This window comes from Dromaius novaehollandiae, chromosome 1 (assembly GCF_036370855.1).
Source record: "Dromaius novaehollandiae isolate bDroNov1 chromosome 1, bDroNov1.hap1, whole genome shotgun sequence".
NCBI lineage: Eukaryota > Metazoa > Chordata > Aves > Casuariiformes > Dromaiidae > Dromaius > Dromaius novaehollandiae.
In genome coordinates this window covers 46,882,734-46,901,435 of record NC_088098.1, presented here as the reverse complement: position 1 = coordinate 46,901,435, position 18,702 = coordinate 46,882,734, and the positions used below count along the sequence as shown (strand labels likewise).

At 41.3% G+C, this 18,702-nt stretch overlaps 1 protein-coding gene across 1 annotated transcript in view; it reads right to left on the bottom strand.

Moving 5' to 3' along the window:
• PLXNC1 (plexin C1) overlaps positions 1-18,702 on the bottom strand; it is a 71,755-nt gene that overhangs the window by 27,917 nt on the left and 25,136 nt on the right. Inside the window, exons 7-17 of the mRNA XM_026123178.2 lie at positions 18,120-18,189; positions 16,680-16,755; positions 16,501-16,557; positions 11,422-11,561; positions 10,124-10,303; positions 8,582-8,669; positions 7,415-7,621; positions 7,111-7,302; positions 3,373-3,472; positions 2,250-2,351; positions 1,745-1,848 (exon numbers count right to left, since the gene is read on the bottom strand). Coding sequence (XP_025978963.2) covers positions 1,745-1,848; positions 2,250-2,351; positions 3,373-3,472; positions 7,111-7,302; positions 7,415-7,621; positions 8,582-8,669; positions 10,124-10,303; positions 11,422-11,561; positions 16,501-16,557; positions 16,680-16,755; positions 18,120-18,189 — 1,316 coding nt within the window. The remainder of the gene's footprint in view (positions 1-1,744; positions 1,849-2,249; positions 2,352-3,372; positions 3,473-7,110; positions 7,303-7,414; positions 7,622-8,581; positions 8,670-10,123; positions 10,304-11,421; positions 11,562-16,500; positions 16,558-16,679; positions 16,756-18,119; positions 18,190-18,702) is intronic.

Genomic DNA, 18,702 nt, shown 5'->3' with positions numbered 1-18,702 from the left:
CCATCCTGAGACAGATGTCTCATGCAAGTGGGATGAATCACTTTCCCAAGCTGCCTGTCTCTTTGCATTGACTACAGAAAATGCCTTAGTGGAAACCTCTGATGTTCCTGTTTAAAAAGCTGAAATTAAATGAGATAAACCCCACTGAGCTCGCTGGAAAGCAGAACGAATACATGATAGACATCATTTAAACACATGAGGTTAGCAAGGGAAGTGCCGGTTTGTCACTCTGGCCATTCTGACATCAGGTTGCTTCCTACTACCCCGTCTTTTTCTCTGTCCATCCATAATGTTTGTTTGGTGGAGCACTTCTCTCCTACCACACCTACAAAGCACAAGGTATGTATGGACACTCCAGCAATGTAAATGATAACTACTTGGCAGGAAAAATTGGTGCACAGTATGTTAAATAACTTGCCTGACACTACGAGTCAAGTCTGTAGAGAGCTAACAGTGGTGAGTTTACCTTTGTGGCATCGGTATTTCAAGCAGGGGTAGAGTCTAACTGGAAACAATTCCAGGATGCAAGCTGGCATGAAAACTTGCCAAGGTGAAAAGTGAGCCCTTCCCCTTCTGACCTCACATAATGGAACAGTGATATATTTTGTGCCTTTTTTCTTTCCTTTTTATTTGCATAAAGCATTTCCACCCAGACAGCTTTTACAGGGTGTTACAGTTTGGGCAGGGGAGTATCAGTAGGGAAAGATGTATTCCTAAAAATAAAACACTATTTTAATGCTAATATGCCTGGCAACAAAACAAACTGAAAGAAAATAAATGCAGAAAATAAGGTTTCATTACTCCACTTTCTTCAAACCTCCTAATTACTGCATACAAATTAGACTGGGGGCATCACAGCAGTATCAGGAGAGATATTCCCAGCACCCTCCTGTGTGAGAACTGGACTCAAAGCATATTAAGATTATGCATATGTAATTGTTAAACATGAATCTGCTTTAGTATCTGCTGGTATCTGGCATCCTACAGACAAGGGGCCTGATTCTGCATCCATCACATGGGTTTAACTTCCTCACACTGAGCCTTCAGTGGGACTATGCACAGTGATAAGGTGAAGCTGCACGCAGGTAAGACTGCAGGACTGGGCCACAGCAGTGCAGCAGTGATGAGCAACATACCTACGGGCTATAACTTAAACAGCACTAACCACAAGTGGTAACTCCTTGGTGTCAATTACACAACAAAACATTACCGGTTGAAATCAGAGTTTCTGCAAGCCTAAACTGGGCAGCACTTAAGCACATTTCCGGCAGCAGCTTGGAGTAGAAAGTCAGCATGACCTTAGAGCAATCTTTCCCTCTCTTCATCTCACAGGTCTAATTAGGAAGTGTCATGATGTAAGCATGTTAGCTAACCTGGCTGCTACCTGAATTAGCTGTAGCACAGAAAGGGAATACATGAGAACAAAAAAAAGCAATAGATAAATTATAGCTCAGTTAGGATGGCCTCAAAGGCAGGCAGCTTAGTGAGGCTGTGCAGAAAAAAAGGTTGATGCACACACAACCCTTGAATATTCAAAAGCAGTGCTTTAGCTATAGCATTTAGGCTTGAGGGAATAGAGATTTACAGCTCTAAATGCTCTTTGGTAGTTTTGATTTAAGAAAAGTTTCTTGTGAAAACAGTGTGTAATTACTGCGTAGTGTTTACTTTAGTTATTTGATCCTGATCTTCCCAGTTTTTCATTATTATGCAGGACTGACAGCCTGAAAGACTCACAAATATTTACCTCCGGAAAGAAAGTTCTAAGAGCAAAGTGTTTGTAGTCAAGGAAGGGAACAGTTCCAAAACTATCCACCACATCTAATTCATCCATCTGCAGTTCAGCAAATCCTGAAATAACAACCCCCCTCCCCACCCAGAGAGTTAGTTTAGTTAGCACAAAATCATCTTTGCAATTATAACTTGGCCTCAAAAGATGTTCCTTAAAAAAGAGTTTTCAGGCAAAAGGAGTTGCTTTTCTAGCTGAAGTCCTATGGGCTGGAAATTTCATTTTTATTTTTACTTTTGTTGAAGGAAATTATTACATGCAATCCTACTAGCTTAGTGCTCTCTGCTACTGCAGTGCACACCAGCATTAAAGTGGAACTCTAATAATCACAACACAAAAATATTCTATTTCTATTTTATAATAGCTATAAAATGAAAAGGTTTATATAATGTGACCTGCTTCTTGACCATTTCAGTTCAGAAATTATACTGCACTTAAGCATTATAAAGCGCTTTAGACCTACCCTCACGTATTTCTTTCCGAATCTCATACTCCAACAGTTCAAGTTGCTGACTCTGTTTGCGAGTTAATTCTTTGGACTTGTATCTAGTAACTATGAATGCCGCTAAAAAAGGGGGAAAAAAGATACTGAATACAGAAAATTGCCGAACAGACAACTCCTATATAAAACATAGATTTTAATTTTATTTTAAGAAACTGAAAGATGAATATATATTCGCTTTCTTCTGAAGGATTATTGTTTCTACTGTCATCAGTGTGGTAGTATCCATGAGCCCCAGTTATCTAGATCAAAACCCACACTTATAATAAAAAACTTTTCTTCAAAGGAGGTCTTAGAATTGGCAATCAAATTTTATTTAAATATACAGCACAATCTGCTATGTACAATCTGCACAGTCAGATAGAGAACCTAACAAGCAGTACTACAACTACTACTAGCAAGCTACTTAATGTAGCACTGATCAAACAGGAAAAGCAGTTGTTTTGAACAGGAAATCTACTTCCAAACTGTTAACTTACTGAAACGTATTTTAAGAGAGGAAAGGCACTAGAGATGGTTTTCATAAAGGTAATGCACATTTTAAAAAGAAAGCCAACCAAGCAAAAGAACAACACCCCGCATATATAATGATAAAACAAAATTTATCAAATATGTAGCAGAATCAAGGAGTGAAGAAGAGGAGGAGATATCTCCTTACCCCCTCAGTTTGATAATGACCTACAAATTCGTGAATCACCCAAATGAGGCTGACCAGAAACACCTCAAACACTGCCTGAGGATAAGCGGTTTGAAAGGGAATGTCTGCCCCCAGGGCTGGGAGGGGAGTCTAGTTCTGACAACTGCAAATGCCTGAGTTACGCCTCAAGAATTTAGATGGGAGGTCTTGCCTCATTAAATGCTGGTGAATAACCTTACAAGAATGGCCAAAACTAGTAACGTAATACGCTGTAGTCTAGCAAGATGGACTTCACCACCAAGGCAGAGTTAACTTTCTCCACTCTCATTTGGAACAGGGGAAAATATCAGATTGTTTGCGACTGTTGCAGACATATGTATGTATTTGTCTGTGCAGGGACTATCTCCTTCAAAAAATCAAAAACTGAAAGTACATTATTGTACTTACCTATAATGACACCCACTACAATAGGTAATAAAATAAGAACATACAAATATATGTATGATGATGTTGGCTTGACTTCATGCTCAAAATTTCCTAATTTGACCTGAAGAAAAATAATGTCTGTGTTAGTAGAGGGCAGATGCTGTATCTATGCTCAAGATGACATTTAGAATTTAAAGTATATACATTAGAAAAAAAAAAAATGTCTTCCAGGCACATGAAGGACTGGCTCTGCAGATCTGCAGCTCATTGGGAAGACAGCAGCGATTGGGAAAAACATATGTGAACCAACACAAACTTAACTGTTACTGTATTTGATGTCTAAGCAGGAGAACAGAGCAGTGCCAAGAGAAAAATATAGAAGTCCTTATGGAGCACCAAGTTTTGCTATTGTTCCCACTGCAAACCACAGCCATCAAATGAATATAAACCAAGGCAGAATCTAGCCTCAAACTGGCCAAAGGGCTCATGCGCTTCAGTATCACTGCTAAACATCTTGGCATTTTGAAATAAGGTACTTGCTGAGAGTTAAAAACATTTCTTTGAACACATAGTGTTAATCTGCTGAGCAGAAAAATAAGGTAAGGCTCAAGCTGATAATCAGGGAAGTAACATCTTTGATAGCGGCCTTGCCCAGAGTCCTGTTCCCTATTTCTCTGCAGAAATTTCAGCCTTTTTATATGGGACTGCAGGGTATTCCTGAAGGTCAACTTAAGATCAAATATAATCACACGTACAACATCCCCCAACGGCCACCGGGCTTGTCCAAGGCAGACAGGCATGAATTTTTAGGAATACACCAAAGTGCTGAAGTCTGCCAGATGCAGAACTGAGGCATTCACCACTGATAATTATGGCAAACGAAATTTCATAAAGGAGGATCTCTAAGAGGACTGCGAAAACACATAAATAAAGAGTAGCTAAGACTATAAACAGACCAGAGGCAAAAAATACGCTTTGACAAAGAAAAAGAATACCACTGAGTACCGGGGATAGAAATGAGCCTGAGATAATTGAAAGGGAGAGTTGGGCTGAAATTATTTCGGGTTACGGCAGAGAAGGCAGATATCTGGCTATTTCAGCCACCCGCTCGTCACAAGTCACGGGCAGCCGGGGCAGCTGGAGATGCCAGCTGGGCAGCCACGCTGCTGCACAAGGACACAAGCAAGCAAAGAAACCCCACGGGGCTGGGGAGACACAGCCTTTGTATTTCTAGGGCTGCAAAGAATGAAGGACAAAGCAGACCTATTTCCTCCATCAAGTGTAATGTTTTCCTCAGGTGGTTTGTGTGTATCCACAGTTCCTACACAAAGTCCTTTCGGTCTGGGCCCTCCTAGAAACCCATTTGCCTTTTCCAAGGCTGAGCCGCATCGGTGGCTCCCAGTTGTCCCTCTTTCTGCCCTTCTCGCGGTTCCAACCAAGGCACCCCTCGAGCAGAAATTCGTGTTGCTTGCCCCCTCTTATTGAAAATTGAGACAGAGCATTCATTTAATTTTTCAGGTCATGTTTAGATTATCTCTAATCTTCACCACAGCCTTCTTACTCAGTGCCCCATTTCTTTCCTAATCTTTTATTTATCTTGCTTAAGAATCATGGATTAAATATGGCACTCCTGAATTCACCCTGTTCATATTCCTACAATCATTCCCTTCTTCCCGCATGGGATTACAAAGCCTCCTCCTGACTGGCAATGCCTCTGAGTTTTATGTTATCAGCACACGGTATTGGTGCATGCCTACTTTTTGTGCTCAAGTCACAGTAATACTAACAGCATGAAAATGGGCATTGCCCAGAGTCAGCTCCCCATACACAGCAGCCATTTGTTCGAAGCCCCAGCATCTCGTAATGACCATGGTAAGTAGTTCTCTGAATGACTTCCAGGTGCATGTGATCTATTGCTTTTTTCTTCTTGAGGAAATCATTCATCATACTAAATAAAGATATCTAGCATAATCTGCCTTTATTAAAAACAAGTTGACAATTATCCCATTTTCCATTTACCTGCAGGTCTTTCAGGAGTTTCTCATTCAAAATACATTATAAAGCTCTAAATAGAGCTAGGATTAAATCAGCAAGCCTGCATTTGCCTAGTTGATTTTTTTTCTTTTAATTACTGGTATTATATTTGCTGCACTCCAGTCATGCAGTACTTCTCCTGACTCTACAATTTTATTTAAAATCTTTCCTACAAAGCCCACATATATCATGTGCCAGGTCTTTCTTAGTTCTGCGATGGAAAGCATCCTATTCTTCCTGTCTTGAGACCCTTGATCTGTCTGAATCTTGCTTCTGTCATAAGAATGGCATTTTCTTCTTTTATATCTCCAGTCAGACGGATCATCCTGTCTTTGACCCCACACTTAACATCCTCTTTCTTACTGAAAACTAAGGCAAGGTATATATTTATACTTGGGCCACACCTCGATTATTATCTAGCATATCCTTTCTTCCTGGAGGCCCTACTTTTTCTATCATGATATATTTATAGGGCTATATACAATATATATTATACATATCACACTATATACTATTATATAGCATATTTTATATACATTACATAGATAATTACATATATAATATATATATATGCTCTACATAACTACATTATAATTATATATTATATATTTATAGGGCTAAAACATGCTTGGTTTCCTACTTTTACATCTTCCTGATGCTGGAAAAAATTACTTTGAATACACTATCAGTAGAACGTTACATTACAACTATTGCACTTGATTGGCTTACTGAAGTGGTGAGTTTTCTGTGACAGTCACTCCTATGAAGCTTACAGGATGGGCATGTGATATTGCAAGGAAACTTTAATATTTAAATGCAACACCAAGCTCGGAAAGGCTTTTCCATGCCATTACTGGCTCAGACGGCAGGATCCACAGATGGGGGATCAGTTAACAGCGATATGAAATTGAGAATAGTTCTGTTAACCTTTACTATGTGCCATATGCCTTGAAGTCAATAGAGTTATTTCAGTTTTATACCACCATACACTGCAATAAGAGTCTGGCATCATTTTTCTCACTCATAAATGGTGATGACTGCATTTTAAAAAATTCATATCTTCATCTTATTCATGGAGAAAATATCTTAGGCTGCCATTTAGCTTTGACATCCATGCTAATGTTCTTAGACTTGGCCTGGCTTTGTGCCACATGTTCATAGCATTTTGGCCTCCATTGAATTCTACCCACTTTTTTAATTCAGAAATGCCTTTTCTTGTCTCTCAGCAGTGATCGCTATGCATAGTTCAAGATCCTTATTCACTTTTAGTGGAGAAAAGTGAACAGGAGGACAAAATCCTTTTCCTCGTGGCCACACTACAGCACCAGGTTGCTTACAGACCTATGAAGAGGGGCAGTCCTGGAGCCAGGGACGCTTCACTGGCCATGTCTGTGCCACAGTCAGAGGTGTGACAGCTCTGTTCTGCTGGAGCTCAACAGCAGGGAGCTCAGTTTGGGCTGCAAAGTCCATCTCTGATTGATACTCCATCAGTAACTAGGCAGTAAACAAGCACAGTACTGCTAGTGGTACCTAAGCTAGGCAGGCATGCTTAGGTATGAGGAAGATAACGGGATTACCAAGTACCCTAGGCAAGACAACAGAAAATGCATCCAATTCCTCTCTTTATAAAGAATATTCACAACCAGAGAACTAATGCTGCATTTTACTACATTTATATAAACATCAAAACATTGTTAAATTGCAGCAAAATGGAATTCTACTCACAAAAACTTTCACTGTGGAAAAATCAATCTTGTCACTTCCTTCCCTTTTGAATTTGCACAATATGGTGCTACGGTCCGGTTTTTTGGTAATATTTTGGACATCAAACCATATCTTTTTAGTCTGTGCACCATTCATGTAAGAGAGATACACCTCTACCTCAGTTTTGGAAATATTCAAGTTGTCATTTTCTTTCTAGAGGAAAAAAATTGAAGTTAGAAAACAGTCACTAAATATGGTAAAATGTAAAATGATCCCCAGTGACTATTTTAAATAAGGAATTATATTTTTTTATTTTCAAACTTACATATATTTTTAATTCCAGATCAGGATCCAGTTCGGTGTGCAGCTGGTAGTTAATGAACACTGGGTCAGGGTGGTAGTGTAACTTGACACATGGTATAAAGGTAGTTTCTACTTTTAACATCATATCAACAATTTTTCCCTCTTTTGCATGGCTCAGACTTGGCGTTAAGTAATTATATTCAGATTCATTTCCAGGACACCTAGAGACCTTGAAAAGCAATAGAAAAGCTGTAACTGTCATTAAGTACTCAACAGTAGGTAAAATTACAAACAGAGGCACTCAAAATCATTTTAAAGTCTTCTCGACTTCACACAGATTATCTGCTAAACCTCCTCTCTGGGATCAGGGCTCCATGCAGAGTACCTGGAAAGTTTCTGTTGAGCCTGTGTCTGCCTTTAAGCACAGTTATCGCACTCTCTGCGTGCTGTTTTAAGGCTGATTGCACACTGCTAAAGCAGGTATTTCCTGCAGTGAGAAGAGAGCACAGCGAATAGTGCTCGGGAGCTCTCCTTCGTTCCCCTCAACACAAGTCATGTGAGATGAGCAGGACAAGCTCCTCAACACCCCCAGAATTAGGCTGGTCCCCAACCCTGCTCCTGTTAGAAGGGGTGCATTACAGTTGCCCCAAGGGTGACTCCCCAGGGTGGTGCTGCTGTCATCTGGACTCTGTGCTGCCCATCTCCTCTCAGCTTTGCAGAAAGGGTTTAATCCCAGCGTCAGCACCCATCCTTGTTGAGGCACTGGCAATATTTGGATTCTCACAAATTGAGAGAAGTACAGTGACAAGTGAGGAACTGGCATGCTGAGATCAAGAGACAGGATCAACAGTAGGGAAAACGCCTCCTCAGATCACCACGTTCTCCTCCAGTGGACACACATCTGGAGGGGGGACTCAGAGAGAACAGCTTAGGAAAGAAGTCCCCAGAGCACCAAAAAAAGACACAGGGCATCATGCAGAAGAGTAGCTTATGTTTATCCATGATCCTGTATCATTAGTATGTGGACAACTGTAATCCTACAAGTGGTCATATTTATTTCAGTAGGAAGATGATGTTAAACATGTGTGTAAGTGTTTGAAAAATACCAAAATCTTCCTGAAACCTTGGGAACAAAAACTACTCCCTTAAGACACCTGTATTTATTATTGTGAAGGAGATTATGACTTACGGTGAGGTTTGGTCTCTGGTCATCTGAAATAATCACATTGTCCACCACATTCAAATTTCTACCAGATGTGGTTATTCTGCGACCACCACTATTAAACAAAAACAAAAAAACCAAACAAATAAAAGAGCTTAATATTACGAGTTTTCTCGCAGATATATCCTACATGAAGGTTTTAATCATAAATGAACTAATCGCGTACGTTTTGCTTTGGTAGCAGCCAATAAAAGAAAGTCAAACTTCAGGACCAGATAATTTGCATGCTGGCCTCTCCCATTGTACAAAGTTATGCTGAAGGTACTTGAGCTATGTATTGTACTTCCAATTTTTTCTTCCTAAGGTTATGGTAAATCTTGTTTGCTAACACAAAACCTAATGATCTGATAGTATGCTCCTTTTCAGGGACTCTCCAACCTTTTTTATATTCACCCAGCCTAAGAAATAGACTGTGAGTTAATGTTCTGTCTTGGGGAAAGAATATCACGGTATTTCATTGTCCCAGAGTAGCTCTGGGTGTGCTCAATTCTTGTTTTCTTCTGGACGATCCGACAGTGCCAGGCACCTCAGAAGGAACATTTCTGGCAGCATTCAGACCATCTGTCTCAGCACACACAATGGTGCTTGTGTCTGAGGGCTCTGGCTCACACTCTCTGGTGAACACACTTGGAGTGGTTTAAGGTATTATTAATTTCCAGCTGCCTGAACTGCCCCTCACCTGGAGCAGAGGGAATATGTCCTAGCTGCTCAGCTGCTGCAGCTGCCAGTCCAACATATTATGAATCCACACTTGCCAGTGCTTTAAGCCAAGATGTCAGATTGAGAACTTAAAAGTGGGTAAAAATCCCTTCTGCTGCTCTATTGTGCAGGCAGAGGGATAGGTGGAAAGCTGTGACTGAAAATACCTTAAATCACTATATAAGTTTCACCACAACTCTTCTGTCAGAGTTGTAAGTCTCCTGTAGAACACAGAAGAAGTCTGAATATGTCTCTTTTAGCTCTATGAAACCATCCTAAAACAAGTCTGTGCATATCATTGCAGTGATGATTATTTTCATTTTATTTTCAATTTGCTGACACTTCATAGTGTTTAGGAGGTGCAGAGTATATTCATAGTTATCCAAAATAAATGATGGAGGGAAATCAAAGTTAATCAGAGTTTAAATTTGTGTGCTGCCCAAATTTTGGATTTAACTTTAATTCCAAGAGACTATTGTTTACTTCTACTATGGAGTGTAGCAGGAGGGAATAGGAGTTTGAACAGAAATACAGAATTCCTTTTCTAGCAATTGTGACCCTCTCTGTACATTAAATGCTAAGCCAGTTCACTGGGGTAAACTCATCCTCCACAACAGGCTACTACAGGTTCAAACTACGGTCCATTATCTCAGGCTCTCTGCAGTGCAGATGAGCACAGCAGCATGTCCAAAGTTAGTGCAGTCACCCAAGTTTATGTCAGCTGCAGTCTGACCAAGTAAGCAGACTCATATTAACTCTGTGGAACTACATTTTACTAAATACAAAAAAGTGTAGGAAGACAAATTTTACCTGACCCAGGAGGTATTTGGTGTGATTCCAAAACACGATGGCAGTGAAACATAATGCAATGTCACCGGTGGTGAACATTTTCTCCCATCAGCCTGTATGCATACACTTTTGGCCTCTTTGCGTGTTGGTGGGAGAGCAAATGTCATCTGTGTATCATTTAGCACATTTCTGACTTGAATGCTGAAGGAGAAAGAAAACAGTCACAGATGCTGAATCACAGATGCCACTCATTTGGTGTTACTACATGAAGCCTATAACCTAAAGCAAAGGACGAGGAGAGAAGAGAAATGACTCCCTCTTTGAGCAGCCAGATGGAGGTGGAAAGAGAGAGCAGGGAGCTGAAAACACAAAGTAGCGCATCTTTTGAATGAAGTTGCTATGTGTCACAATAATTGTACAAGAGTGCAAGGATATTGCTTTTATGGCCTTGGGATAAGGCTATGTAATCTGATGTGTGATTCCACTCTTCATTGTGTACTACTCTGTGCTACCAACATGGTTTGTTAGCTCTTCAGGAATGAATCTTCTGTTTCCCTTTCATTCTTTCTTTCTTTGTTCTTTCCTTTCTTCTTTCTTTTTTTTCTTCCTTCCTTTCTCTCATTCCCTCTTTTTGCTTTGTTGTGGTCCCCAGGAAATTCATGGTTGAAGTAAAAATGGAACTGTATCATATGAATATTTTTTCAAGTGTGAGCTATACAAAATGCGCTTAGCAATCACAGGCAGCCATGGAAGCTGCACCTGAAAATGACTGATTCAGAGCAATATGGCCTAATTTTCTTGGGGACTAGACTGCACAAGCATCAACAGAGAAAAGTACAAGCTGTTGCATGAAAGATTCCCCTTCCTGCCATGGCATTTGAGCTTTCACAAGAAGAATCCTAGAATATCTGGGGGATGTTTTGAGACAGAAGAGAGTCAAACAAAATCTGAGGCTTTCCTGTGACTTAACTTCTCTTTGGCTGCTGCAAGGTCTAGAGGGCCATGAGACCCAGAACTGTCCTAACTATTGCTAAGAAATGAATTAGCTGGGGCAAGACCACAATCCAAAAGTGCACAAAGTGCCCACCTAACCACTCCATCCCTTGTACAGTACCCAAACATGAAATTAAGTTCCCTCCTTCAGGAATTTAAAGTGGAAGTATAAGTAAAGCAGGAGTGCAGAGCATCAGTCTTTGCTAAGAAGTCCATGAGAATGGCTCACAGAACTGCATAGCTAGAGAAAAATCTGCGTCTCAGTACACGTAATTTTCACTATGCAAAGCAAAAAAATAGTATTTTTGAAAGCTGTGTTAACTCACATGTCTGGTTTACAGCCACTGATTCCAGTCAGTATCAGTTTTATGCCTGATGCACGTGTAAAGTTTTCTCCTTTGACTGTTAATTCACTTTTGCCTAATGTAGAAATCCACAAAGGCTCAATGGAATGAATGTTGATATGCTATTAGAAAACAAAGCAAAACAAAATCTGGTTATAAAAAGGCTAGGCTGTTAACTGGCAGCAACAAAAACAACCACTACTCAGGAATGCAGATTTGATGGCACTTGGATATATTTTTCAATTAATTTCCAATCTTGCTAAGTTTGAATCTGATCCTGAGAAGTACTGGCAACCACAAATTCTTTACAAGTCAACCATTTTTAGCTACATAATTTATATTTCAATTTATCTCATAATAAAGTTGCTAAAAGGAAGCACAAGCTGACATACTGGAACACACATAGCACAAAAACCCAGCTTGAAATGATAAATTTTGTGTGACCCTTGAGGGACTCAAGAACAATCCAACAGGAGACAAAATCCATGGTGCTATCACTGTGAGAGATCAGAGAAACAAATGAAGGCATCTCTCATGACCTGAAAAGGGGAAGCAGGTCAAATCCTAGAATGAAAAGTCAAGAGCAAGCCCAGAATTAGCTTTACTGGCAAGTCTTTTCAAAGTCATATGTAGAGCTAAAGGTACAACACAATTGCAGGAGTCTTTTCGTATTACATTCTGATGCAAAGAAGTTTACAAATCTATCTTCAAGCATTTAAAAATAATCCTAGTTTGTTCTGATGATGTCACAGTCTTACAGAAATCTGGCCAATTTTTAAACTGTGCTTTTCCTCACAAATCTTTTTCTTTGCTTATTCTTTTACTAACACTACTGAGCAAGAATAGAGACATTTTACCTCTTTTATTCACTTGAAGCATTTGACAGCATCTCATGTTTAATCAGTTTTGTTGCTTCCCCAGTTTATCTTATAGATTTATACAGTCATTTTCCTCCCTCTGCATCTTTTAGACAACAACAGAAAAGTGAAAACATCCAAAATAACAGGAAAATATGCATGTGAAACCAAAAACTGTTTGGGACCTTCTTAGGCAAATGACTTCTAACTTGGTTTCAGACTGCCTAGAAAAGTAGACTAAAATCAGCTTTTAAAATTTTGCAATTATCCTGATTTCTGCTGAGTTCACTTGTGGACATGTCCATGGGTACGTTCAGCCTTCTGTCTTTATAAGGGTGGCTCATAACCCACTAACCCTGATACTGAGAACAGAGCTGGTGCAGAACCTACATGCCAGCTAGGAAAGTCCCTGCCACAGGGCTTTTCTCCCCACTCATCTTTTTATGTCTTTTCATCTGAGCACCATCATGACTTTGGGCTCCCAGCCTGAGGCAACCACCTGGGTCACAGAATCCGGTTCTCTGCAAATTCGCCCGGTTCAGAAAAGTCTCTGGCACGTTTGGCCCACACGTTACCACCACCCACAGAACGCTTCCCAGCACTCCGAAATAAATGTGAGGCCTGTCACAACTGACCAAACACCACAACTTATGCGTTAGGAAAGAGTAGGAGAGTGCAAAAGCTGGGGCCAGAAGCCCTGCAAAAGCAGGGAATTTGCTGAAGAATTTCCTTTGCTCCAAGATGATTTCTAGACACAAGTAATGGAGGAGGGCAAAGCAAATCCCTGCCAAACTGCCTGAAGAGGAAAATTTGCTCCCACCCTGATCTAGGGATCAGTTTAACCCTCAGCATGTGAGCAGGACAAATGAAGCAGAAACCTGAGCGTTTAAAGCCTGTGAAGCACAAGTGCTTCACCCCACCTACATCCTGTCTCTGCCTGCGAACAGTCTCCAGTACACCAGAAGAAAGTAAGTATCCTCAGACAGACCCAGAAGCCAAACACTACAGAATGGAGTGCAAAATTGCTTCTGGGCTCTCACAAGTAACTAGTGGGAATCATGAAGCACAGGATTAATACCATATAAATATAACACAAGCATGCAGAGATTCCCCCAGGGCTACATCGAGTACCAGGCGTCCCATGCCCAGGGAGGTTGCAGGCCAGTGTGGTGCTTCAGGGCTCAGGCTCTCTGCAAGGTGCTGCCCACCACAGGGTGCCTGTGCTGGCTGGTGCTGGTCAGTAAGGGCTGACAGCGATGCTACACTGCACTAGGGGAACATGCCTTCTTGCACAGTATCTACAACTGTGCTTCCTCTCCTTGGAAGCACCAAGAGCTGCCTTGCACTGAGGCACACTCACAGCGTTCGCAGGGTGCAGCCTGATTAGGCGTACGAGGAGCAGGCCCCCTCTGCCCTCTTCTGAGCAGCAGGGCCTCCAGGCCTTGGAGGAAATTAGACTTCCCCAAACTTCAGCTAACAGCCAGCATTTAAGCAAGGAAAGAGAAATTTCAGGAAATGAAAAGATGGTATGGTTATAGAGAACACTTAGCTTGCTTCATTTCTTTTTATGCTTAACAGAAATCGTGGTAAAAATGGTTCATTCTTGAAGTTTCACCTCCGAATTATGCCTTTCCTGCGGCTAAATGACACCAGCTTCCCTGCTGAATTCTGTCTCAGGCTCTTGGTTTCAGTGCAGATATTCGCAGGTCTGAGCCCAGCTAGCCCGAGGTACTCGAGTGCCTGTTTCCTGACTTGACTGTGGCTGTCAGCAACACTTACATTTCTCAGCAACAAAGAAACTGTGAATTCCACCTCTGAATGCAGGGAAACAAAGCCTCTGTAAGGGCTCGCTGGGGTCTGTGGTGCTCATTTCCCTAGCAAAAGAGAGCCACTGACCTTTCGGTTTCTGCATGCCAAGCCCCTGCCTGGCAGGAAGGGAGATTCCCAGCAATAAGAGGCAGAAGACAGAAGAGAGGCAGGAAGATATTTATAAATATTAGTAGTTGAGAGGCATGCAGATATGATGGTGATGAAAGCAACAAAAGCACACAGAGAATCATACATAAAGTGTGCACCAGGTCCTCAAGTAATGTAAATCAGCACGACCCTGTCAACTTCAATAGAGCTACACATTTCTGAGATCTAGCCCTCTGTCCTCCGGACAGTGCAATGCTTCCTCAGGGCGGTGTACGCGGTGACAGCTACCCCCTCAGAGGTGTGGTTAGCATGGCTGCAGGTCACAGTGAGACATTTGGCAGCAGTGCGGTTTCCACAGCCTCCGCCACCTTGGGCAGCTCATCCCCATTTCTGTGCAGCTCCTTCTCCAGCGCTGGCACAAGACTCTGAGGCTACGGGGAGAGTTGGACCATGGCACTGACCCAGATGAAAAATAACCTGCCCAAAGAAAACATTTATTTCCAGGCAAATCAGCTCCCCGATCTAGCTCGCTTGCATAACCACTCAAACTGCTGTCCTCGTACAAGGGGGAGGAAGGTGCACGCGTAGAAGCCAGCAGCTGGTGTCAGGAAGGAGGGCTGGGACTGTCAGCGAAGAAAAGTACATTAAACTAAAATTAAACTAACTTAAACTAAATGCTCAGCCGGGGCTACGTGAAAACACAAATCCTCTTTCTCAGCCCTCCAATACGTTTCCCTTAAAGCAGGAGCAGTAGAAGAAGAGCAGGATTTCAAATGCAATTTTAAGTCCTCTGAATGTATTAACCACTTCTAAATAAATATCTGCCTTTGGACCTCCTCTAGAGCTTTCACAGCCTTGTCTATCACTGTCTTTCCAAGATAAGGCGTGTGGAAGAAAGCCATCTCCCAGGCAGTTCCAACTGTTTACCAATGTCAAATTAATGCACTTGGAAGCAGAGCAAAGAATTTCCTCTGTTCTTTCATCAGCAGTAATACTTTATATGCAGACCAAATCCAGAATATCAGTATTCAGAAGCGAAAATATCACAATCTCACTTGTGTCTGTGGAAAACAAAATGGATTTTGTTTAAGAAACCTCAGCTGAACAGCTGGATTTAAGAGGAAATTCTCTTTTTCACAGGTAAAAGTTTGGGTAGTTCTAATGAGACATTTAGAGATAAGAACACAGTGTCTATTTATACCAACCACACTATCACACACAGAAAGGCAGAAACCAAGAAGTGTAGGCAGCAAATCTCTATGTACTTGCTCATCAGTCAAATTCCTCTTCACTACTCATTTCTCTCCTAACACCTGCATGTCCTAAGCAACCACTGATGACAAGATAACTCAGCCTTATGAAAAAAGAAAAGCATTTTGGCACTATAAATAATAAAGGGATAACCTCGTGGTTAAAGGGTTGGCCTCTGAGGCAAGAGGACTGAGTTCACATACGGTCTGTATCATTTCGGTAGAGAACTTAAGGACCAGATTCACAAGGGTACTTTGGCACCAGTGACACTCCTTCCTTCCCAGTGACCCAGCTTGAGCAGGAGAGGGGGAGAGCAGCTCCACCCCCAGTTTTGTCTGCAGTCTGGAAGCAAGGAAAGCTTTCCTGGAAGTAGGAGCCAAGGATTTCCTAACACCCAGGGATTCCAGTTCCTGGATGCATCCTCTAGCCACTTGTCTGTTAGGCAGAAAGTGGGTGGCACATCCTCCCCTTCCTCCTGTTCTCCTGGCAGCTATTTTTTTAAGAGAAACTGTGATGTGGCTGCATAAAATGAGAAGGATGCTTGTGGCTCTGAAACCTAGTATCACAGAGTTGTCTGTGATAGCAGCCCTCAAAGAGGCATTTAAGTCCTGGTAAGAGACTAAGTCAGAGATGTTCTCCTTCGGGAGTTTTTTTGTTGGTCAACTTAGATATCCCAGTACTCAGCACGTTGGCTCTTGTGGAGTGCCTAAATGCAGTGCGCATGGATTCTGGCACTTAAGGCAATATTGTAAATACTGCACCTAGAGGCAGGCACTTGACTTTTACAGTGCTTACTGCCACAATGCCCGGATCTGAAACTCAAATCTTTGTTCGTGCCTTTAAGTAGTATAATAAGAAAAAGCTCTTACTATCCAATAATCCAAGAAATCCAAGTTCTGCACTACCTTTCTATATAACCAACTGTCTGCTTCCTCATCTTTACCTCTACTCTTTCTGCAAAGTTCCCTCCTTTTATATGAATCTCTCCCCCAGCCCACAGTATCTCAATAAAGTCAGTCTCAAAATGCTAACTAACCTCTGATTTCTGCGCAGTGGTGCTCCCATTGGAAGTAGCAGCGGCATTACAACTATCCTGAAAAAAAAAATCAGCATTTTTCCATGTCAGGACAAGGTAGAGACAAACTGCTGCTCAGATGTAAGAAATACAAGGAAAAAGAACCACAGGAGATTCCAGTCCTCCCCACCAAACTTCACCTGGCAGGCAGTGGCAGGAGAGACATGCTTCTTTTTACAGCTGGCACACTCACCCTTGCGTATACATCGTGAGCAGCTGGCAACATAGAAAACAGAATTTTTGTAAGACACAGGGACTCAATCTAAATTCAGCCATGAATGTGAAATTTCAAGTGACAAAAAAAGCACAGACCCAAGAGAACAACCTGGCAAACATATAATGAAATGTGTAAAACACATACACTGTGTCTACCTTCCAATACTACTGTTTTGCTTTGCTTATTCTGAGGGTAAATTTACTATGAAATATAATTTATGCTGTGGGTCATAAATTTATGAAAAGCATGAAGCAGACAGAATACTCTGTGTTTCATTTTGCTGTGGTTTTCTAGTAAGTGGTTAGGTCATATTTTTTATCCAGAGAAGGGCAGAAAAAAACATCACTGAATCTTTCACAGTTTTCCTGAACTTCTGTTCTGCATCTGTAGCGTTAACAAGTACTACTGCTTCCCCCTACCAAAAAAATACATGCCAGCTGGAGACAAGTTTGTGCCTCTCTTGCTCTGCAATACATCAGTCAGCGTGAACCAGGGCCGACAGCAGCAAAGCTCCCCTCTGCACATGCTGACAAGTACTGTGCTTTGGAGAACGACAGTTCCTCCCCTGTGTTGCTCCAAGGACAGGGAAGTGATGTGCCAATTCTCTAAAAGCAGGAATTCAGTTTCTTCCCCTGTGCCTCTATATATAGGGAAGAGCAGAGCTCTGAAAGGAGCACTTTAGTTACCTAGAGTATATATTAGCCAGACCTTTCTAAGGTCTTACAACTGTGTATCATAAAGGGTTAATCAATGTGCTGGGCACAAACCATTTCTGCTGAGTGCTCAGAACAAAGACTAGGGCCCTGAAGATTACTTTGTACAGAACAACAGGTATTCATTATTACTATTAGCAGATTAGGTGTTATTTTCTGTTTTAACCATACTCATGATACCTGTCTATCACATTTAAACGGCATTCTGATCAATTAAAAAACAACTCCAAAAGGTGACTTTTACAGAATCTCTTGACTCTTTCAGTTGACTGAAACTCCTCTGATCCAGGTTTTATCCTGTGCTAGTAACAGGTGGCTGTCCTTTCTCACACAGAAGAAAAGGATTTTAATATCACTGTGCCATCCTTCATGATCTCATCAGGCACTTGTCATTAGTGACCTGCACTGTAATAACTCCTATAACTGCCAAGGTCCTGATAAACAACAGAAGCATCACATGGAAGTAGCTTTCTAAGAACAAAGAAAGAGAGGAGAAAGAGGAAATGGGCCCAGAAAAGGGTTTTTGCTATCTCTGGTGAAATGTATTTCCTTTTGTAAATACCAAAAAAAGAGCAATCATACTTCAGCCCCCCCTCCCCGCACACATACATAAACCCCTCAATGAGCTTCAATAAGAAAGAGGTTCTTACTTTTTCAACTGAAATGTTTGTGTGATATTCCAAGAGCTTGAAGACAGCGATGCTTCGAGAACAAGACAATCTGGAAAAATGTGACTGTTAGACATATGCTGGATATTACAAGAGATTACTGTAAAAAAAATAACTGACTTGAAGTCTCATGTGCCTTCAGCTGCTCTCTACATTGTATGCACTTCCTTTTTCTCTTGCACACACATTCACTCACACTCTTGACTGATAAAAATAACGAGATTTTTGTCCTTCAATAGCACCTTTTAGCACCTTATTCAAAGACTACACACACTCATTAACTAACCTTGATGTCATCTCTGCATGATATAGAGAAGTAATGTTACTGTCAGGATACAGGTGAGGAAATGCTACCATGAAGTAGGGATACAAGATCACCCCTCAAGAGCACATAGTCCGCCTGTGGCACAGCCAGACCCTGAATTCAAGCCTACTAAGGCAACAGACTGTTCTAATGCAAGAGATCCCAACATATCCGTACTTCTCTCTTTTTGTCTCACTTAGTCTCAGTCTTCTTTTGTAATCTCTGCAGTAGCAATTTTCATCCTATTTAAATCTTTTATGA